This window comes from Melozone crissalis, unplaced genomic scaffold (assembly GCF_028551555.1).
Source record: "Melozone crissalis strain CALT ecotype California unplaced genomic scaffold, PUWL_Pcris_2 ptg000045l_1, whole genome shotgun sequence".
NCBI classification, from domain to species: Eukaryota; Metazoa; Chordata; class Aves; order Passeriformes; family Passerellidae; genus Melozone; species Melozone crissalis.
Genome location: NW_026535823.1, coordinates 6,275,285 through 6,297,890, shown reverse-complemented (window position 1 = coordinate 6,297,890; position 22,606 = coordinate 6,275,285). Strand labels below are relative to the sequence as shown.

The window sequence follows — 22,606 nt, the reverse complement described above, 5'->3', positions numbered from 1 at the left end:
ACTGAGTCTAAGGGGATTTGCAGCACTCTCTACTTCAGAAAAGTTTTGCTACTTGACTCCTTACAACTTCAGGGGGATGAAGTGCAAAAGAAGAGTAATATTTAATATATATGTGCTTGAATGGCAGAGACAGCCCCAGGTCTTGCTCTGAACCCTTATGCAGCTCCTGCAGTGAGAGTCCAGGGTCAAGGTGTATGGGGTAGAAGAAGAGTCAGAAACCAAAAATTTGAGGAGCAAATCTAAAATCACAGGATTTATTTCTAAAATTATTTGTCAGCTTTGCAACTTCCACATGAAAAAAGTCCCCTGTATTTATAATTTTCCTCTGAAAAAGAGATTGCCTGAGCAGCAGGATAGACCATGTTCAGTCTTGGAAGAGAAGGATGTCAGAGCCCTGAGGCGAGAGATTTGCACACTCACACCCCTTTAAACCAACTCAAAGGACTGTAGGGCAGCAAAAAGCCTCTGTCAGGCCAAAAAGCAACATACAGACCCCCCAAAGAGCTGCCCTTAGGAGCTGGCTAGGTCTGGCATAACCACGTCTACCCCACAGGTCCCTGCCCGCAGCTCCCCACACACCCTGTCACGGGCAGGTTTCAGCCCCACAACCCACTCCAAAGGTTCGTGCCCGCAGCTCCCCACACAGCCCGTCACGGGTAGGTTTCAGCCCCACAAGTTCGTGCCCGCAGCTCCCCACACAGCCCGTCACGGGCAGGTTTCAGCCCGACAGCCCTCACGACTTCCAGCGCAGCCCCTCGGGCGGCGCCTCCCCCACCATGAGCCTGCGCTTTAACCCTCACACCGCGACACGCCCTCAGCCCCCTTCCGACCAATGGGCGACTCTTAATCAGCATATAACCGCAATGCAAGCCGGTAGAACCAGCGTCTCACCCTAATATAGAAGTAGCCAGGTTAGGAGCCCTTTATATAGCGGCGGAAGCGGGCGAAACAGCGTCCGGGGGAAGCTCACTGCCGAGGCCACCCACGGGGTGCGCGTCACCCGCGCCCCGCCTCGGGGAAGGTCTGAGGGAAGGGCCGCCCGCGGCCCCAGCAGGGCCCCGCCCGCGACGGGCGGGTGAGCCACCAGCAAGGGGGGGCGCCGCGCGGGCCGGCCCGGGCAGGAGAAGCCGCGGCGGTTCCTCCACGGGGAGCCCCGGCGGATGCTCATGGCCCCGCGGTGCTTTGAGACAGACTCACGGCCGGCGCGCTGAGTCCAATGGGTGAGGTGGGGCAGCGCCCCATAACCCAATTCAGACTACTCTCCCCCGGACACCCTTTTTTACTTTCACTTTTTCGCCATCCTTCCACCCTCCTTACCTTTCCCTTCTCCCACCCTCCTTTCCTTCCCCACCCAGCTCAGTGTTCCACCCTACTTATTACTGACTTCTACTACCCTCTACTTATTCCTGACTTCAACCCCTCAAACCTGGAGCCCAGCAGAGGGCAACAAAGATTAAGGAGCATCTCGCTTATGAGGAAAGGGTGAGTGAAGAGAGAGGATTTCATTTAAATATCAATGTGTAAATACCTAAATGTTAGCAAAGAAAGGTAAAAGGAAATACTGGAGTGGACTTCAGGAACCACGCATAAGGGATGATAACAATGAGGTATTCAAACCACACCTAAATTTTGTAAAAGTAGAGGCCTGGGTTCTCCCTGAATCACCAAATTATTCACCAGCCTCACACCCCCCAGTTACTGACTTTTAAACTCAGAAACCTCCCCTTTATTTTACAACACCCTCCACCAACCAAGCCCAACCATTCCTACCCATCCAAAATAACCACAAACACCATTTTGGTTAAAAAAACTTTGTGTAATTGGTCTCTGCCGTCCCCACCCACCACCTCACAGTGGGTTGGGGTAGCGATGCCGGGAAAGCAGCCTGGGTTGGGTGGGTCGGGCAGGAAGCTGGGAAACAGAGAGAGAGGTGGTGTGAGCAATGGGCTGTACCCCATAATGTTGATTTGTCATCATCAGGATGCAACCATATCCATCCTCCCTACATTTCACTCATTCATCACAACCTCCCATTGCTGTCCTCCCACTATTGATTTACTTATAAAAAGCCCTTATTCCCAAAACTGGTATTACCTAAACCCCCCTGCCCATAGCAGATCACCTGAAATCTGGCACCATCCCAAAATCCAGGACACTTCTTCCCAAAATCAGGAGCCACCCCAGGTCCCATGCAGCACCACCCTCATGAAAATGCTCTCACCTGAGCAACCTGGGCAGGGTTGAAGAGAGGAACTGAAGCCACTGGTGGGAGAGGTCCACGGTAGACAGCCTGGAAGGACCAAAGAGAGAGAAACTTAACAAACCCCAAGCAGAGAGGTGTCCTGGCCACCCCATCACACACAGGTACACTTCGCTCCCCTCCTCACCTGCTGTCCTGATGACTGCTTTCCATCCCCTGAGCCTTTCACCTCTGCAGACACTGAACTAACAGCAAAGGTGCTTTCACCCTCCATTCCTCCTAGGGCCAGCAACCAAAAACAAAAGCCAATTTAAAATAAGGAGGAGAAACTTGTAAAAGGGTGGTGGGAGAGAGAGGTGAGGGGAACTGTGAGGTATTTACCAGGATTTCTGGAGAGAGGCTGAGCCAAAGGGTTTGTTCCAGCAGCCAGAGGGGCAATGGGTGGGGATGGTGACGCTCGCTCCTGAAACCACATCCACCCATTTAGAGCAGAAGCTCCTTGAGCTGGGAGAAGACCTCTGCACCAGATAGCACACCAGGCTTTTGGGGTACCCATCCTGCACCCCTCCTGCTGCAGAGGTACCCCAGGAGCTGCAGGACACACGGCTAAGGAGGGGCTACAGGGTCAGGCAAGCAACTCGGGCACAAAGCTAAACCAGCCTGAGGGCTCAAAATCAGGCAGGAGCTGGACACCAAGCCTGGGTACAGCGTGAGGGGCCAAGGTGCATGGCTCCCCTTCTGTTCTTCATCTCCTGCTAGTTTGAGTAGAATATCCCAACATGTTTTTGTACTGGGACTGTAGATCATTCTCTACCAGGAAGAAATTTCCAGGGGAGGTTCTTGCTCCAAGCTCCAAGCCATCAGGGATGTGATGCCCTTAGGAGCTGACTAGGTCTGGGGTAACCACGCATGGCTGCTTCCCCCTCACTGCTGCACTTCCAATTAAAGAGGTTTTCCCTTCCCTGCACCTCCCAAACCCTGCCAGAGCAGTGCTGCTCACAGCTGCTGTGTTCCGCTCCAGCGGAGGGCGAGAGATCCCTGCAGAGTTTGCCAAGGGCTTGGATGACCTCATGGCTGAAGGAGGCTATATGAATTTGTATTATATATATATATATATATATGAAAGAGGCTATATGAATTTACAGTTATTGTTAATCAAGGATTCACTTCCAGGCTAAAAGGGCTCCCAGTCCCCATCTGCCCCCAAATGGAATGGCCATGGCCCCTGCATGAGGACAGGGAGAAATGGGGAGATGTGTCACCCATTCTCACAGCTGCACCCTGCATGTCACCAGGGACAGGATGGCTTTTTGTCCCCTACCTGTGGTCCTGACGTGGGAGAGTCTGAGCCTGTGTCAGACTCAGCTTTGGGAGAAGTTTCCTTGGTGGGTTTCGACCGAAACCAGCCAAACCACCTGAATCCAGAGCTCTGGGAAATGAAGGAAAAGAGTGGAAAGGGATAAGAAAGGGTGGATACCAGGCTCCTCTAGGTGCTTGCTGGGAGTAGGCACCAGTTTTCCAGGGACAGGGCTGGATGCATGAGGCTCATGATGGCTCTGGCATGCTCACCTTGTCTTCCTCTAGCTTCATGGCCTCTGCCTGCTCCTCAGCAGTGTCCTCAGCTGCGCTGTCCAAGGAGGGCTGGCTGTCCCCCAGGGAGACAGTGGAGGTGTCTGAGAGAGTCCGAGTCCTGGCTGGTAACTCCTCCTGCCATCAGAGACATGGAAGCTGCCATGTGCTGCTCCCACAGGAGCTGCACTGAGCATGGTCAGAGCCCCCCTGGGACTGCTCCACATCCACATGAATGGGAAGCATTCCCAGGGACCCCTTAACACAGCAGGAATACCCACAGCAGGGCACAGCTTTCACCCAAGGGAACAACTGGCACCATGATGGGGGGATTCCATGTGAGTTCAGTGCATGGAAGGATGGGCCAGCACATCCCAGATCCAGCCAGGGCCCTCAGTGGGATGGTCTCTCTGGCTCCTCTGACTCACCTGCTCTACAGGGGACAGCCTGGCACCCCAGGGCTCCTCAGCTTCTCCTGTGGAGGAAAGGGAAGGACACAGTCAAGCTTTGATCTGTGGAGCTATGGATTTATCCATCAGAGCTATTTCCAGAGCTTCTACCATGGCCAGAGCGCAGCCACCCATGTGGTGGCCAAGAAGTCCCCCAAGAGATGCAAAAGGCCATTCTGGTCCCCGTCCCTGCCAGCACCAGGAAGTAAGTGGTGAGGCTGAACTGGTGCATCTCAAAGGCAACTTTTAAGGAAGAAATTCCTTGCTGTGAGGGTGGGAAAGCCCTGGCACAGGCTGCCCAGAGCAGCTGTGGCTGCACCATCTCTGGAATGGGACCTGGTCTAGTGGAAGGTATCCCTGGGTGGAAGGTGTCCTGTAGCCATATTTTCTGGAAAATCCTTTCCTTAGGATTTTTTCTCCTGAGAAGCTGAGAGGCCTCAGAAACAAAATGTAAGCAATGGTTATCTGCTGCTGTGGAATGCAACAGGTGCATCTGTGATTGGTCTCATGTGGATGTTTCTAATTCATGGCCAATCACAGCCCAGCTGTCCAGACTGTCTCGGTCAGTCACAAGCCTTTGTTATCATTCTTTTTCTATTCTTAGCTAGCCTTCTGATGAAATCCTTTCTTCTATTCTTTTAGTATAGTTTTAATGTAATATATATATCATAAAATAATAAATCAAACCTTCTGAAACATGGAGTCAGATCCTCATCTCTTCCCTCATCCTAAGACCCTTGTGAACAGCACCACAGTATCCCTGCCCATAGCAGGGGGTTGGAACCAGATGATCTTTACCATCCTTTCCCAACACAAATCATTCAGGGATTCTGTGATTTCTGCAGGGAAACGAGGCTGCAGCACTCACCTGCTGGCAGCACTGGCTGTGGAGGGAGCTCAGCAGAACCCCCTGACAGAGCGGCAGGTGTCTCCTGGCTGAGCACAGGGGGCTGCAGGTCTCTCCCAAGGCTGGGCACTGGTGATGCCACCACCTGAGCAGGTGCTGGGGACCTCAGGGACACGTCCTCCTGGGGCCTCAGTCCCTGGGATGGCACAGGCTCAAACCACTGGTCATACTGATAGCTTTCACTCTGGGGAATCTCATTGCCAGGCTCTTCATCTGCCAAAAAAACCCCACACCTCAGGAGTTTACAATTTTTGAAATGTTTATAATTCTATCAGACTGTTGCACAGATTTCTCCCCTTTTCCATTAAACATCAGCAGAAGCTGGGGGAGTGAGGAAAGGCTTCAGGGACCAGGCAAGGGAGGAGGTAGGACACAGCACAGCAAAAGGAACCTTCCAGAGGTTTCAAGGAAGGTGGGCTGGGAAAGACTGGGGGAATTATTTTTTAATGCTGGGAATGTACCTGAGGCTATAAATGAACTCAGAAGGGGAATGCTATGGAAGCAAAGGGCCCACAAGCAGCACACACCAGCAGCTCAAAGAAGGCTGAGGTCTCCAGCCTTTACCCCCACTCCTGCTGCACACTCTGAGCAGGCAATAGACAGCAGGTAGCTTTCATTCCTGTTCCACAGCAGCACCCACGGATGAGTTCCTTGCTTTAGGCAGATTTATTCAGGGTTGGGATTTTTTGGTTTGAAAGGCAAGTTGAGCGAGGAGGATTGGTTTTATTTCACACACACGTTGGCCCCAGGTGTGTGTCCTGCCCATTCCAGCTCAGCAGGCTCCTGCCAGAAACACTGGGCACTGGGGAACTCCTCTCCCATTGCTGGGAGGCAGGACCCAGATCCCATAGGGAAGGATTAGGGCACCTCTTGATGCTGTCAAACCCTTTGCTTTGCTGCCAGCATCACCTCCAGCCCACTGAGGATTGGCTTCACACCCATGAGCTGCTCCCACATGGCCTGGAGATGGTCAAGATCCACAAGGAGGAGGATGGATGCTCAAACTCATGCTGCCTGGCAGGCTCAGCTGGAACAAGTCGGGGAGGACCACATGGATCCCAGCTTGGCACCTGATTTGGGCTTTTTCTTTCCAAGATGGATGGATACAGCACCAAGCCAGCCTTCTCTGCACGCAGGTCCCTCAGGTGGTGGCTCTGGATGGCCTTCACCATGAAGGAAAGGGCCAAGCACAGGGAAGGTGAGCTGTGGAGACCACATGGAGCAGACCTGGCTGCTCAGAGAAGCCAAGCCAATGGGATCATCACACTTGCAATTTCCTTCCAGGGAAGGAAGATCATAATCTGAGCCCTGATAGCAGCAGAAGGCAATCAGGATTGATGATCCTTTTTACTGCCTGGGAGAGCTCTTTGAAAAGGAATTTGGCAGCAGCAGGGAAAGGTGATAGGAAGAAACGGCTTGGAGGAATTAGTTGTGTTTCATCCTGTCTGCACCAGCCTCTGCTCTCCACACTTCAGTGCCAGCATTCCCAGTCAAAGGCACATCCAAGGAGCAGAGGACTGTGCAGGAGCATCCTGCTGATGGAGTTGGATGTGAAGCAACACCTCCCCCTGACTTCTCCTCTGTGGGACATCCCAATGGATGCCTGCCCAGCTGGGAAAGAAAAGCCCCCCATGCACTTCCCTTGGCACCAGGGGATGGCTGTGCCCCTCCTCTTGATGTCTCTGGACTCTTGGGGTCACCAAAGGGTGAAGCAAAGGGATCAGAGAGGCAGCAGGGAAGGAGAAATGCTGATTCTGCAGCAGCAGGCATCCTGCAGCCTGGCACAGAGCAGGCTGAGCTCCTTCCTGAATCCTTTGCTGTCTAAGTGTGAAATCCCTTTAGTTCAGCTCCAGTTTGCACCCTCAGAGGACTGCCTGGGAATGGGGCTGTCTCCCCTGAGGCTCAGCTGGGAGGCTCATCCAGCACCCACCCCCAGCTGCTCTTCTCCTCCCACAGCACCCAGAGGAACCCCGAAGCTGTGGTAATTAGGCCCAATTACTCAGACTTTGTACAGAACCCTCACTTTGCAGCCCATGCCTGAGGGATGCATCCAGGCAGGAGCAGCCTTTGAGCTCCGGGGGGATGCAAGGAGCAAGGAGTTGCTGCTGGTAAAAACTCCAGGGATTGGGAAGCTGCTTCCCAGCCCATGGCAGCACAGTTCCACGCAGGGAGAGCCCACTGGGGTGACCACAGCCTGCTGCTTTGTTCTGTTTACCTGCTGTTGGTAGAACAGCACAGGGCAGCTCCAGCTGAGCAGGTGCCACCTCTGGAGGAAGATCATCTTCCACCTGCAGAGGAGAAACGTGGTAAAATGGACAGGGGAAAGGGTGGCACAGGACAAAAACTAAGGAAATCACAAAGCTAATGCAAAGGAAAGCACAGTGCTCGTGGATTTGGAGCTCATAGCCCACGCCAGGCTGCAGGAGAGACCCACACCAGCTCAGAGGGGCTGCAGCACCCCTGAGAGCAGGCAGGAGGGGAAACAAGATGGAAAAGGCTACAAAACCAAAAGCAGGTGTGAAATCTGAATGAAGAGCATTATTCCAAGCACCAGACCATAGTTAAAAGACCCCAGAGTACACCCACAAGGTGACACCCCACCAGTGAGCTCTGCAATGTCCTCCCTGCAAAGGGAGACCATCACTCCCCCACCAGCCCCTGCCTGCCCTCCTCGAGCCAAATCAAAGAGATTTTGCCCTCTGTGAAGCTCTGCAGCCCTCAGGCACTGCAAGCCCCTTGCTCCCACTGCATCTGCAGGTCCCAGAGCAGAGACCACATCTCAGAGCTCACAGGCAGAGAAGAACAGCAGCTTCTGACTCTCCATCCCCCTGGACTCAGGGAAGAGGAGGAGATGCTCCTGCAGACAGACCACAGCACAGAGCAGCTGTCCCACTGCCCCTCCTCACCTCCCACTCCTGGCAGCAGGCTCGGAGCTGCTCCAGCCAGTCAGGCTCCAGTGCCTGCTCCTGCTCTGGCATCTCCAGGAGCAGAGGGTCACAGAGCTTCAGCCTCTCAGCCAGCTGCAGGGCCAGGGGGACAGCAGGGATTAGCACACGGGTCAGATCCGCAGGGATCTGTCACACAGGGGCTCAGGAAAACAGTATCACTTCATAATACGGGGGTTAAATAACACCAGCCTCTTGTGCAGGGTTTATTCCCTCTCCCACACCCCCACAGAGGTGCTGGCCCATCCCATGCCCCACAGTCTCAGCAGAGCTGGCTCAGCACCTCCACAGAGATGCCAAAATACTCTGTCAGAGGTGCTCCGTGCATCAAAGAGACAGGTAAATATCACCATCCCCTTTCCCTCCTGAGGAAAATGAGTGGCTTTAATCACCCCCCTAACAGCCATCCTGGGGCACTGGCAGGTTTGCAGGACACCCCACCAGAAGCCCTGGAAAGAGCCCAGCTCCCAGGGCAGCTCATAAGCTCCTCACCTACCCCATGAGGATGGATGGGAGCTGGTGTTTTTCTGATCTGCATTTACAAATCTCTGAGAAGATTCCACAGCCTCCCAGGCTTGTCCAGATGCTTGATGTCCTCAGAGCTAAAGAGTATTTTCTTAATATCTAAGTGAAATCTTCCCTACTGCAAATTAAGCCTCTCTATCCCTGCTCCATGGAAGCTGTGAGAGGAGCCAGCCAGCATCCCCCCAAGCAGCCTCCTGTGTGCTGGAGGGCTGGAGGGCTGTTATCACATCCCTCGTACCCCTTTCTCCCCCACCATATCTTGCCTAGAAGAAATAACCCTCAGGCCTTCTTCAGAGGTCATTTTCCCCTCAATCTCTTATCACCCCAGCTCTCCACTCCCACACTCACTCCAATTTAGCCCTGTCTCCACATGCAGCAGCCCAAACAGGCCCCAGCCAAGACCCCTGAGACCCCAGCACGGGGGGATTATCACCTCCTTGTCTCAGATATGACAGTTGTACTCTCACAACCCAGAATAACGCTATAACATGGTGAGGTTTTTTTTTTTTCTTTTGTAAGAGCATCCTGTTATGCTGCTGCTCAGTATTTTTTCCATGCTCCACTATCTCCCCCAGGTCCCTCTCTGCAGTATTGCTGCTGTGTGTTTAATTTCTCCTGCAGAAGAGGGGTCTGTGCTGCCCTGGCTGCAGCCATCTCGGTGACTTGGGGCTCCAGCTCCCATCAATGGAGCAAAAGGCTCTTCCAGGGCGACCCAGGAGTCCAAGGTGGGATGCAGGGCTCCCTGCAGAGCTCATTCCCTGCCTGAAGGAGTTGTTTAGATAAGGATCCAGTTTTAAGACAGCTGGGTGAGGGGAGATGGCACTCAAAGTACTGCTCTTCATCCACATCTATACTGAATTTTCTCTCTGATATCAGCCCCTGATCTAGTGGAAGGTGTCCCCCATGGCAGGGGAGTTGGGACTAGGTGATCTCTGAGGTCCCTTCCAAGCCAAACCATTCCAGGATTCTAGGGGATTTCTCAAGTTTCCTCTGGCTATTTCATGCTGCCTTATCTTCAATGCTTTGCTACAAGGCTGCCACCTTGAGGGCCACCAAAAGCCACCCCGAGGTGACTTTGCAGCTCAGCCACCCTCCACAGCCACACAAGACTCAGCTGTTCCTTCCTGCACCAGTCCTAGCAGCCATTTCTTTCTATCCCTGAGCTTTTAAAACACAAACCGTAAACCAGCACCAAGCACACTTGCCAGGTCTGGGAGCTTAGAGCAAAGCAGGACCTGCACAACCAGACCCCAGCTTGGGACTGGCCAGGAGAGCAAAGTAACCCTGCAGCCAACCAGGAACCTGCTCTACCCACTGTCCCATCTCTCTACAAACACACCTATGCTCATCCTGAATCAATCACAGGAAAAAAGAAATTATAAACATGATTACTCCTAAACGGGGGGAATGTTTAATCCAAAAGCTTATGTGCACTTTGATCCAGTATTAATGAACCAGCACCTGGTTGTGCATCATCCCCAGCTTCAAAAGAGGGGAAGTCTTAATCAAACACTAATGTGTATCATAATTTGTAACACAGTCTAGAACATCAAAGACAAGAGCATCTACGAATGCACCAGTTTTCCAGATGAAAGTGTTTTCTCCCAGGAGAAGCTTTATCCCCAGCAGAATGGCAGATCTAAAAGGCTGTTAGACAGCAAATAGGCTTCAATGATGGGGTGAGGAAGCAGTGCCAGCCAAATTTTGGGTGAACTCAGCAGCACCCACTTCAGACAGGCATCTTGCTGCCCCTCACCTCACAGCACCAGGGCTTTAGTGGCTTTCATAGAATCACAGAATGGTTTGGGTTGGAAGGGACCTTAAAGCTCATCTTGTTCCAATGCCCCTGCCATTTGCAGGGACACCTTCCACTAAACCCACCAAAGCCCCATCCAACCTGGTCCTAAAGGCTGGAGGAAGGTGACAAGCAGCCTCAGCACTGCCCTGGTCCTGTGAGAGCCCCAAGGGGACCTGGGACACTTGGTCTTGCTCCTCTCTGTCCCAGCCCTCTGCTCAGGAAGTAGAGGGGCTGCACTTGGTGCTACACTTTGGGCCATGCTCCCTCTCAGTGTCACTCCAGAACACATCCTCAGGAGGTAAAGAGAGTTGTAGAAGATATGCTGGAGGGGAAATGTGCACTTAGACTTCACTTCTTAAGCCTGTGACACTTAGAAGTTCAGAAAACCCCACCAGACTTAAAAACCTCCTTTGTTTCCAAATAACTCTGCTCCTACTTGGCAGTCAACATGACACCTTTGTTTTCTACCCGAAATCCATGGGGATTAGAAACCCTGTGGAAGCCCTGGCTTTGCTGTACTCGGCAGCAAACCCCAGAGGGCTGCTCAGAGCTGCCAACCCCTCCCACCCCAGCAGTTCCTAAGCGGGTATCACACCCAGGTTGGAATGTAGGAGGTGCAGACTCACCCTCACCACTTGCCGTGCCAGGACGGGGTGCGCGGCGGGGTCGCGGCGCAGGAGCGCGGTGGCCACGAGCTCGCAGTACTGCAGGGCCTGGGCTGGCAGCCCGTGGTCAGCCAGGCGGGAGGCGTAGAGCAGCTTGTACACCTTGGGGAAGGGAGGCAGAGCAGCCAGGGGTGGGAGCAGGGAGATGGACAGGGCTGTGGGTGCCCTGTGCCAGGCACATGGCCCCAGCGTGGCTCACAGCGCCCTGGATCGCGCACCCAGAGGTCACCTGCAACTTCCACCCATCCCCATGGAGGCATCCAGCTCCCTCTCCTTGAGCCAGGGAGCTTCATAGAATCCTGGATCCTGCACCCAGAGGTCGCTTCCACCCATCCCCATGGAGGCATCCAGCCCCCTCTCCTCGAACCAGGGAGCTTCATAGAATCCTAGAATGGTTTGGTTTGGAAGGGACATCAGAGCTTATCTAGTTCCAGCCCCCTGACATGGCCAGGGACACCTCCCACTGGACCAGGTTGCTCCAAGCTCCATCCAGCCTGGCCTTGTCCACCCCAAGGCAGCAAGAGCTGGGTGCTGCTTTGCAATAGGAAATGCTCAGCTGTTACCCAGAGAGCAGGAAGGCAATGAGAGCTGAGCAAGCACTGACCAGACACACTGTGCACCCCAAAACCTGCCCTGAATGAGTCCCTTGGCCAAGGCAACCTCCCCATCACTCCCAAAGCCCAGTAAGGGGACTAGCCTCAGGAACAGCTTGAATTCCAGGCTTCAGGGAGATGTTTTGGGGCAAGTCTGAGCTCTGCACGAGATGCAGTTGAGCACTTGCACTACCTGGAAGGGGAGCAGGAAGGACTCGGGCTGTCGCAGCTGCTGGCAGTACTCGAAGATTTCCGTCCTCTGGATGGCCTCTGTCCGGGCGAACTGGGAGAACGCCAGGCTGCGGGGAGAGGGGCGGGCTCAGCGGGCAGGAGCAGAGCTCCTCCCAAACAGCCCCACACAGAGCGCACATCAGCGGCGGGAAAAGCCCCGACCAGGGATTGATTCTTCATCAGAGTGAGATCCCAGGGAGGGGGAAAACGGGGGCAGGTGACTCTGGCAAGAATGCCAGCCTGCAGTGCTTGCTCACCGGTGGCTGCTGCCCAGCAGGGCCATGCGATCTGCCTTTGCTCCAAAGTAACCAAAGGGAACGTCTGCCATCAGGTAGCAGAAATGAGCTGCTTCCACTGCTCCCTTGCTGGCTGCATGGAAAAAGACAGACAATTAGTCTGAGACATCACCACATGGTCTGCTTTGCTTTGGAGGCCCTCAAGCTCACCCATGAAATACAAACCCAACTGTCTCCCTTTCCTGGCCATGCAGACCCTGATCCCTCCCTTGTCCTTGTTGCTTGTCTGTTTTTCCCAGTTGCTGCTTTTTGTTTCAGGAGGTTTCTGTTCAATGGTAGAGCTGGGTGACCCTGAGCAAGGCCAGCTCCAACTCTTGCAGGGTGCATAAAATCCCATCACAGGGAGCAAGGCTCAGTCCCTGCAGTTACCTACGCTTCCCTGGGCCAACTTTTCCAGCTGTCTCCACAAGAACATCTAATGGATGTGCCTGAGCCCAATTCACCTGAGGATCCATTGACACCTCACCCCTTCCACCACACAGGCACTGCAGCTCCAGGGGTGCAGGCACAACCATCTCAGTGTGGACATGCACGGTGACTCTGCAGTGCCCACCCCTGTTGTGGCTGCTCCCAGTGATCCCAGCTCACCCAGAGTGTCCCCCATGGTGACAATGGCTCGGTGGTTCAGCTCTGTGTCTCCAACCTTGTTGGACAGCATCACAGCCAGGTGGGGCCTCCAGTCCCCCCATGTGGCATCCCCGCAGCACTGGACAGAGAGGAGGAGAGCAGAGGTGAGCAGAGATGGTCACCAAAGGTGGGTGTCACAGGCAGGTGACAGCACAGGGGAGCACATGCCAGGGCCAGCCTCTTGCTCACGGACCAGAGCTGCCTGAGGGATCCTCCCTGACATCAGCTGGAAGAGGGTCTGCAGTGGGTCGTTGGTGGCCAGTGTGCTGGTGAACCTGTGAGGAGACAGCAGAGAAGGGCTGCACCCCAGGACCCCAAACCTTCACTCACCTCCCAGAGCACAGCCCAAGAAACTGATGTCTCTAGGGGTTTCCCAGAGAATCCAAGAAAGGACTGACTTGGAAAGCACCTTTTAGTCCAAACTTCCTTCCATAGGCAGGGACACCTTCCACCATCCCAGGGTGCTTCAAGCCCAGTCCAACCTGGCCTTGGACACTTCCAGAGATGAGGCAGCCACAGCTGCTCTGGGGCCTGCCCACCCTCACAGGGAAGGATTTCTTTCTAACATCTAATCTAAATCTACCCTCCTTCAGCTGAAGCTGTTCCTCCCTATCCTTTCACTCCATGCCCTTGTAAATAGGAGGCAGAGAGGATCACCAGCCTCTGGGGGTGATGATCTGTATTACCTTCAGAGAAGGCAGGTCTCCAGGACAACGTTGCATAAAACCTCCTTAAAAGGATTTGGGTTCCACAAGACAGAAAATTTCTGCTTAACTCTCCCTGAAGGGATCAACCCAATCCAGACTAAGTACATTAAATTCCACCAGAAAATGCTCATACAAGTGGGATGAACAGCTGGGACTAGACTGGATCACAGTGAAAATTGCTCAGCTCCCCCTGCCCCATGGCTGTCTTTGCTAGGGCAGCATGGGCAAAGCCAGAGACTCACAATAAATGCACCCTCCATCTCCAGGGACTGGCTTTCCTCCTGCTTTCCAGCCCCCCACCTGGTTTCTCCTGTCCATTGGGAAGCCTGAAGGACTCAGGCCTGTTTGGACGGATGTCCTCTGTCCCCTTTGCCCCCTCTGGAAAGGCTCTAGCTGGAATTAATGCTCTTTTCCAATCCAGGGGGCACTGAAGGGATAGCAGCCTTGGAAAGCCAGCCATGGAACATCAAACCCTGCTTGAACATCTCCAGCTTACCCAGTGAGGACCCAGCTGTACGTCCGAGGGTCCATCTTGCTGGAGAGGAACAGGGCATGGCCCCACAGCTGGTTTCTCATGGCCCACACCAGAGCCTCCTGCAGGTGAGGGGGAGAAGAAACAGGGTTTGCACCAACTCTGCTTCCTCCCTCCTCTGCTCCCCCAGCTCAGAGAAGAGTCCCAGTAACTGTTCTGGTTTTAATTAGCATCCTCCAAAAATCTCTTCTGGGTCCCTTTGTCTTTCTACCTTGAAAAATTACAAGAACTTGGGCCTTCAAAGCATTGCTGTGTCCCCTAGATTTCCAGGTCTGTGCTGCCTGTGCCCTCAAAGCTGTGGGATGCCAGTCTGGGCATCCAAGCTGCAGCCCTCCTCCCTCTTCTCCTTGTGCCTTAGGAATCTTGTGAGATCACATAGCTGCAAATGGGTTTGGAACAAGACGACCTTTAAGGTCCCTTCCAAAGCAAACCATTCTGGGACTCTGTGAAACTAAATGTGGTAGAAGTGCTGGTAAAAGCCTCTTCATCTCATCTTCACTTGGGTCTCCCATCCCAGTTCCCAGTGGTGGGACATCACTGCCATAATCCCCATTGCACAAACACAGCTTGGAGGATTGATCCCACAAGCACAAGTCACTTCTTGAAGGGTGAAGGAGCACCCTTCCCTTTAAAACCTGCCTGAAGAGGCCAACAGGTCCAAGAAGAACAAAACCTCCAGCCCCACATCCTGGATCCCACTCACCACTTACTTTCTTCCTGCCATAGTAGAGGAGCTTGGTGAACTTCTCCACGATCTGTGCCTGTGTCTCCACGACGGGCGGGAGCTCCCCGGTGATGAGGTCCAGCGGCTGCCGCTGCGCCCACTCGTCGTCGGCCATGCCCGGCAGGTTGGCTGCAGGCTCCTGCCTCCTGTACCTGTCCTGGCGCCTGCAGTCCTGCATCAGCAGCTCCGCCGCGTCCGAGCCCACCATGGACTGCCAAAGGGAAGGAAGGAGCCACCTGGAGGCTGCCCCAGGGTCGGACCCAGGACATTGCTCTGGCTGCCCTGGGTGATTCCAGACCCTGGCAGGGGGCTCAGAGACCTTGGCACGGAGTCACAAACACCTGTGCCTTCGATTTTAGCCATGGAAACAATTATCAACTTTGTGTGAAGATTTAGAAGCCAGAAGAGTTTGAGCAGGATGATAGTTAATTTGTCACTGGGTGAAAAAGTAGACTTTTTGGGATTTTACAATGGGAGTTCAAGAAGCAAGATGGAGGAATCTGAGCATGTCCTGTCCTTCTTCTTCTTCGTGTCCTCCATCTTCTGCTGGGATGGTGACTTTCTGATTGGTTTAGAGTAGAGACAGAGTGCCTAACATAGGTGATAGGTGTTGGAAAATTATTATAAATAAAGTACACGTAGTTTGCAGTATAAAAAGCTAACACCACCCCAAGGGCAGTCGCTGTGCCACAGCCTGACCTGCTGGACAGACCTCAGCAGGTCAGAGAAAAAATGGAACAGATAAGAGAAAATAAACAACCTTGAAAAGCAAAACTGACAAAACTCAACTTCTTCTTTGGTCATGGAGCTAAGAAAAAAGACTTTCTAACACCTCAGGAGTCATCTCAACCACGGAAACCTGAAACCCCACAAGCAAAGGCTGATGGCACTTCCAGTCTGCCCCCTTCTTACACCTGCATCCTTGCCCCAGCACGTGCCCCAAACAAGACCAGCTTTGGCCACCAGCACGGGGAGTTGGAAGGAAAAGGACTCAGCACAATTAACAAGACCTTCACAACACTCCCTCTGACCTGTTTCCAACAAGCAGCTGCAGACTGGATTGGGTGGATTTCAGTGGATTAAGGGAACAGCCCCCTTTTAAGTGTAAGTGCTGGCTCCTCCATGAAGGTGGCACCAGTCCCCTTCACTGGGCTGTTGGCAGTTCCCAAGGACAAAAAGCAATCGCAGAGAAGGATTTGCTACAAATACCCAGGCAGCATCAAACTGAGGAATGAAAATCAGATCCTCTCAAGGTACAGCCCTTCCCCCAAAAAACTGCAACTGGATCAAGAGGCACCTAAGGGACATATTACTTGTCTCATGTCCAAGATCAAAAGGGTCAGCCCCTTCCATGGGACACCTACCCCATTCTGCCGGCAGAGGAGGACCAGGAGTTTCCAGAGGAGAGAGGAATCTCTGCCCCTCTGTGTTGAGACATCACAGCCTGTGTTTATCTTCTGCTGGCAAAAGGTCATCACATCCACCTTGTGCAGATCTTCCCTACAGCAGCAGAAAGAAACATCAAAGAAACCCAAGGCAAAAAAACCTAGGGCACTATTCAGGCTCAGTCCCCAGGTACACTGATGGGGATGACAAAGATTCCAAGCAAGAGCTGGAGGAAAAAAGATCCCCAGTACCAATGACTACTTTAAAGTTCCAACACACTCAAATTTATTGTGACTCCTAGCAGATCTCTGCATTTCAGGGATGCAAAGTACATTTTGAACCCACTCTTTGCTCTCCTGATAATATTTTCCTCAATCCATCTGCAAAGAAACAGTTTGGATTTGCTGTGCTGCCATTACATCCATGGATGTCCAAGGCTGCAGAAGCAGGCACAATCTGTTGTGGAGGCAGAGTGGAGGGTCACTTGTGTGACCACAGAAACCCTTCAGCTACGTGCAAGCCAGGCAGAAGTGCTGCCATACAATAAAATAACCATTCAGTTAGAAAGAAAGAGTGTATGAAACAGGAGAGAGAAACTGCAGGTGGAGATGTTGATCCTGACTCAGTCATTCCAACATATTATATGGAGATTCCTGATGTACCCTTTGGAACAAATGGTAACCCAGAATCACAGAATGGTCTGAGGGTTGAAAGGGAGCTTAAAGCTCATCTAGTCCAACCCCTCACCTTCCACTAGACCAAGCCCTGTCCAATTTGGCCTTGAACACTTCCAGGGATAGAGCATCCACCACTTCTCTGGGCAACTTGAGGCCTTACTACCCTCACAGGGAAGATTTTTTTCCATATATCCAACCTAAAGTTGCCCTTTTTCAATTTGCACTTGCTGCCCTTTGTCCTGTCTCTACAGTTGCTGACAATGAGACCCTCTCTGGCTTCATTGTAGCCATTTCAGATACTGGAAGGTGCTGTGATGTCTCCACACAACCTTCTCCTCTCCAGCCCCAACTTCCTCAGCCTGTCTGCATAGGGAGGTTTCTCCAGTCCCTTTATCCTCCTCTGGACTTGCTCCAACAGTTCCATGTCCTTCCTGTGCTGGTGGCCCCAGACCTGTTTGCAGCACTCCAGGTGGGTCTCATGAGAGCTCACAGGGCAAGCTCCAGATATTCCCTGCAGCTTCTGTGTATGCACAGCCCTTTTGCTTGGTGAATGCTTTTTCCTTTTCTCTCCCTGCCTTGGCTGGGAGTGGCCAGAAATAGAGACAGCCTGATGCAGCACTCCTGATTCATCCCCAGCTCATACTGGATGAAGGAACACACTGGGTCTGACCCAGCTGTGGCTCAGCCATCTCAGGGGACCAAAACTTTTGGAAAAGCTAAGCCACAGGTTGACCCAGGGCTTCATATGTCCAAAGAAATAAAAAAAAAATTTTCTGAGACAAAATTAGTACAAAATAAGGTCAGATGTACAAACCACACTAAACCCACATCCTATGAATATTCAAATACCACATCCCACAACCCAAACCAGCCCAGACTGCATCAAAGGGGCTGGGCTCCCAGCCTGAACTTAGACATGGCCTTTGTGAATAACTCAAAACCACAGGGACCCTTTGAGTCTGCCTGGAGCTCACATCTCCTCATGAAGGAGACAGCCAGGAGGACACAGCTCCTGGACCTGCCTGTGCTGCCATACCTGGCCAGGGGCCCGGGGAAGGCTTGCAGCTCCTCCAGCTCTTCTGTGCCATGAAGGATTGCCTGAAAAACAAAAGTAAATTCAGCAGCTGGCCTCCAGCAATCAGATCAGCCCCACCTGGGCTATTGGAAGCCAGTGCCATGGCCAAGGATTCAACAGTGCCAGTGAACCTTGTGCTGTGTTAAGGTAACCACAGAGCACAGAGCCTGAGCTATCACATGGACTCCAATGCTAAGGCCCAGTAAAGAAATGTCTGAAAATCTGCCTCCTTCTGGAGGTAAAATAGGAGACTGGAATGCTGTGGGAGACTCAGGGCATGGACAAGGCCCCTGTATTGGAGCACCTTGGGAAATGACTGGAGTTGTCCTTTGGAGAGGGACAAACCCCATCTGTCCCCATGAGAAGGGATCCCTGTGAGCAGGTCACAGCTACCCAGGGTTTCAGAAGGCTGAAAATACCACCCAGGCACAGGCTGGAGACACGATGGAGACTCAAATGTCCATGTGGGATGGACAGAAGATGGGAGCAAGGAATGGGAAGGCTGCTGAGGAGGCTGCTGGGGTTATGAACCATGTCTGCATCCCTCAGGGTGACAGGAGCCACTCCAGGGAGGGGACAGGGGGCCTGGAGGGCCAGCTGTGTCCTACCTCCAGGCTGTGCAGCTCGACACGGGGCAGCTGTCTCTCAGCAGGGTGGTGGGGACACACCAGCACCAGGTGGCCCCCAGCTCCAAAGCACAGAGCTGTGTGCAGCTGTGGGAACTTGAGGGGGACTGCTGGGGGTGGGGTGGACACCGAGGGCTCCCCTGCAATGACACACAGGCCACTGTGAGCCACTCACGCTGATCACACACCACATCCACTGTGGAGGGCTTCACCAGTCCCAAACTTCACCAGTCCCAAACTTGTCCCCCAACTTAAGTGGCCCTCCACTGACCCCCCTGTGCAAGAATTGTCCCCCAAAGCAGCAGATGTGCACAGCAGCTCCTAAACCTACCCAGGCAGAGCCCCCAGACCATTCACCCACCCTGCAGCCCCCCAGCCATGCCTTGTGCCTGCACAACATCCTCCAGGAGAGGACCCAGCTGAGAGACAGCCAATATCCTACCACCAGCCATTTATTCCCTTGCTTTCCCCTTGTCTGAGCCCCCCATTCCACCTCACCTGTTTGTCCCACATTCCAGGACCCCATTCCAGGGCTGTAGTCATCAGCACCATCCCGGATGTACTGGCTGAGCTCATGGCTGCTGGAGCTGAGTCCTGACTCTTGGTACTGCAGGAGCAGGCTGGGCTGCAAGGGAGGGAGAGCACACAAACCTGGCTCAAAAACTAGGGACACTGCTGATTCCCTGCCCCCAGGCAGTGAGGGAGGCTCTGCTGCTGCAGGGAAGTGCCCAGCAGGAACAGCACAGCCAATTCCCATCCCAGCAACTCACACCCTACACCAGCTTGGGTTCACCCAACAGCTTAGAAAAGGAATTTACATCAGCCACAGCTGTAGTCTGATAGCTGTCCTAGCCCTAGCATGAGCTCCTCACCACAGCCAAGGAGATGGGGCTTGGAAACCCAAAACCACATCACCCAGGAGCAAAATCACCAGAGGAGCTTTGATTTGATCTTTTAATTTTCTCTTGGCAAAACCCAGCAGTCAGGACAAAGTGTGAATGGAGCATGACTTGGTGGACAGAGCTGACAATGACACACAGCTGTCAGCTACCTCGGAGGGCTAGAATCGTGGAATCATGGAATCATTAAGGTTGGAAAAGCTCTCTGTTCCAGCACTGCCATGTTCACCACTAAACCATGTCCCCAACTGCCACATCTACATGTCTTTAAAATTCCCCCAGGGATGGTGCCTCTACTACATCCCTGGGCAGCCTATGCCAGGGTTTGACGACCCTTTTGTTGAAGAGGTTTTTTCCTAGTATCCAACCTAAACCTTCCCTGGCACAACTTAAAGCTGTTTCCTCGTGTTCTGTCACTTGTTCTGTGGGAGAGGAGCCTGATCCCCACCTGGCTACAACCTTCTGGGAGTTCTAGCGAGTGACAAGGTCACCCCTGAGCCTCCTTTCCTCCAGGCTGAACCCCCACAGTCCTCTCGGCCTCTCCTTGTCCTCCAGACCCTTCCCCAGCTCCATTGCAGAACATCCCACTAAGCCTGGATTTCTGTGTTGCTCCTGGGCTGAGCATACAGCCCTGCCCCTGGGGGAGGGACAGCCTAGCAGATGGAGAGAACACAAACACTAAAAACCCACTGCAACAATCCCCAGGGACCGTCAGGCACTGAGTGCAACATTGCAAAGGGGCCCTCTTCTCAGTTGGAGGGGGACATATGGATTTTTTCCAAATCTCTGAGACATTCTTGTCTTCCACCCCTGCCTATCTTGAGTTTACCTCTTGGGACCAGCCACCAGCCTCCCCTGAATCACTGCTGAGGGTTCCTTCCCTCCTGGCAGTTGAGGTGTAGCTCTCCTCATAGAAGTTGTAGGCCCTGCAGGTGGGAGCAAAGGGAGGACACACTGAAGGTCTGAGATTTTTGAACCACCCACAAACCCACTCAGTTTGCAGCAGGTGGTTTCACAGGGCAGCCCAGACTCCCCAGCTTTACCTGTCATGCCCTGGGGGGCCCGTGGCCAGGTTGGGGTGGTAGCCCCTGTAGTAGTGCTGGTCCCGGTGACTCTTGCCATGAGACTCTCCCTGCCTCGGGTCTAGAGAGAATCAAGAGTCAGCATCACACCTCAGAGCAACAGTGAAGTTGCAGAAGAAAATCCATGAGTCAGGCAATTTGCCATGCCCACTCAGCTTGCTTCCAAATGGTCCCAACACATTGGAGATATGATAACAATGCCTTGTGCACATTTGTCAGCACAGCACTGATGTCCTTTTCTCTCTCCTCCCTCCTTTACTGTTCGGTCCAGAAACAGCAAAAAGGCCCTGGCCTCTGATCACACAGCACCATCAAACTCAGGCTGGAACCAGGAATGACACAGGTTTTTAGCCATGGTCATGAAGATCAAACATCCCTTGGGTGCACCTAGCTCCTGCTCACATTTTTTAAATGCAGTGCTGCACAGAGCACCCACCACCACCCAGGATTGTGGGCAGGAGAGAGCCCTGGATGTGTGCAAGCCTTGGGAGAAGAAGCCATCCTGGGGAAAGCATCACTTCTCCTGCAAGCTGCCTCCATGCCCAAAGGATGAGCCCATACCTCTGTCATCCTGCCATGTCACTGGCTGCCACTGGTGGCTTTGGTAGGAGTAGCCATCCCTGTTGCCAGCTGCAGGATACTGCCAGTGGGGATCTTCATAGCTCTGCCTGGAAAACAACACAACACACTGATCTATCTGGGGGAGAAAGGGTTCCAGGGTCACATCTAGGTTCCCTCCTGCTTGGGACCTTTTGAGGCAGCAAAGGGGGTGGAAATAAAGCCAGGTCCCCTGCTCTGGCAGGGCCAGGAACTGATCCAGCATCACACCTGGAAGGAGAAGGGTGAGGTTTGGATGCTTTGCTGCCACCAGCTATAAGAAACCTGCAGTTGCAGGTGATGCCCAGTTTTACAGAATCCAATAATGGTTTGGATTCCAAGGGACCTTTAAGGTCATCTCATTTCAACCCCTGCCACGGGCAGGGACACCTTCCACTAGACCAGGGTGCTCCAAGCCCTGTCCAACCTGGCCTTGAACACTTCCAGGGATAGAGCAGTCACAGCTTCTCTGGGCAACCTGTGCCAGAGCCTCCCCACCCTCAGAGAGAAAATTTACTTCCTAATATCCCATCTGCATCACACGACCTCAGCACAAAACCCCACGTACCGACTCCATAACTCACTGAGGGCAATAACTCAGGCAAATCAAGCCAGATTTGCTGGAAGCTCTTTCTCAGCACTGAGAACATCCTCCAGCCCACATTTTATCCATCCACTCTTCACTGTTTCAGCAGCTGAGCTTGCAGGCTGCCTCTTGCTCCTATATTACCACTTGTATTTTTATTGTTCACCTTGCACTTAGGAAAAAGGAACTGCATTTAATCAAACCTGTAAGAAAAATGCATCTCAGGGCTGAGGCTGAACTTGTCAAGCACCAACCACAGAAGCCACAGTTTTAAGAAGAAATCAGAGCTGAAAATGCTATACAACCTTAAATATAGAAGTCATGGACCTGCTTGAATAGCTGGACCTCACCTCCTGACCCTCTGTAGTCACAAGGGCAGGACCTTTGAGCAGTGCAATGGGCAGCTGTTAATTTGAGAAGGTTTCCATAAGAGGGACCAAGGGCTCTCACCTGGCGTGGGGCTGGCTGGGGTAGGTGCTGTCAGCACGGGACGCCGGCCGGGTGTCACCGTGGGGGTGCTGTCCCTCATCCCAGGGGTGACCAGGGCCGTGCCTCCCGTGCCAGGAGCCGGGCCTTGGGGCCTGCCCTGCCTGCAGGAGGCGCTGCCGCAGCGGGGCCGGGGCCCCGGGGAGCCCCTCTGCCCACGAGCCCCGTGCTGCCGGCCTCTCCCGGGGCTGGGGTGAATGGCCAGGGGCCCAGGGCTCCATCACCTGCTTGCCAGCCAAATCCTCTCTGGGTCTGGGGGGCCTGAGCCCCAAATGGCTTTAGTGGCCTGCAAAGATAAGTCAGAGTGTTTGATCAGCAGCTTTTCAACGCCCTCATTGCCAGCTACTCTCTGCTTTTTGGGAGCATCCTAGAAACCCAGGATCCTTTCCAAAATACCCAGAGGCAAGGAAAAGTCATCTCTATA

General features: G+C 53.3%; 1 protein-coding gene across 1 annotated transcript; it reads right to left on the bottom strand.

Annotated features, from left to right (window-relative positions):
• Positions 1 to 1,848: 1,848 nt before the first annotated feature.
• Positions 1,849 to 22,403, bottom strand: SEC16B (SEC16 homolog B, endoplasmic reticulum export factor). The gene is given in 25 exon segments (XM_054286197.1): positions 1,849 to 1,911; positions 2,222 to 2,314; positions 2,388 to 2,479; positions 2,582 to 2,663; positions 3,522 to 3,629; positions 3,770 to 3,928; positions 4,198 to 4,244; positions 5,087 to 5,338; positions 7,341 to 7,413; positions 8,032 to 8,145; positions 11,020 to 11,160; positions 11,845 to 11,950; positions 12,140 to 12,251; positions 12,767 to 12,884; positions 12,999 to 13,080; positions 14,009 to 14,106; positions 14,755 to 14,979; positions 16,133 to 16,268; positions 17,868 to 17,929; positions 18,515 to 18,672; positions 19,031 to 19,187; positions 20,261 to 20,357; positions 20,475 to 20,574; positions 21,075 to 21,181; positions 22,147 to 22,403. Coding segments are annotated over 25 exon segments (3,039 nt in total).
• Between the last annotated feature and the right edge of the window lie 203 nt (positions 22,404 to 22,606).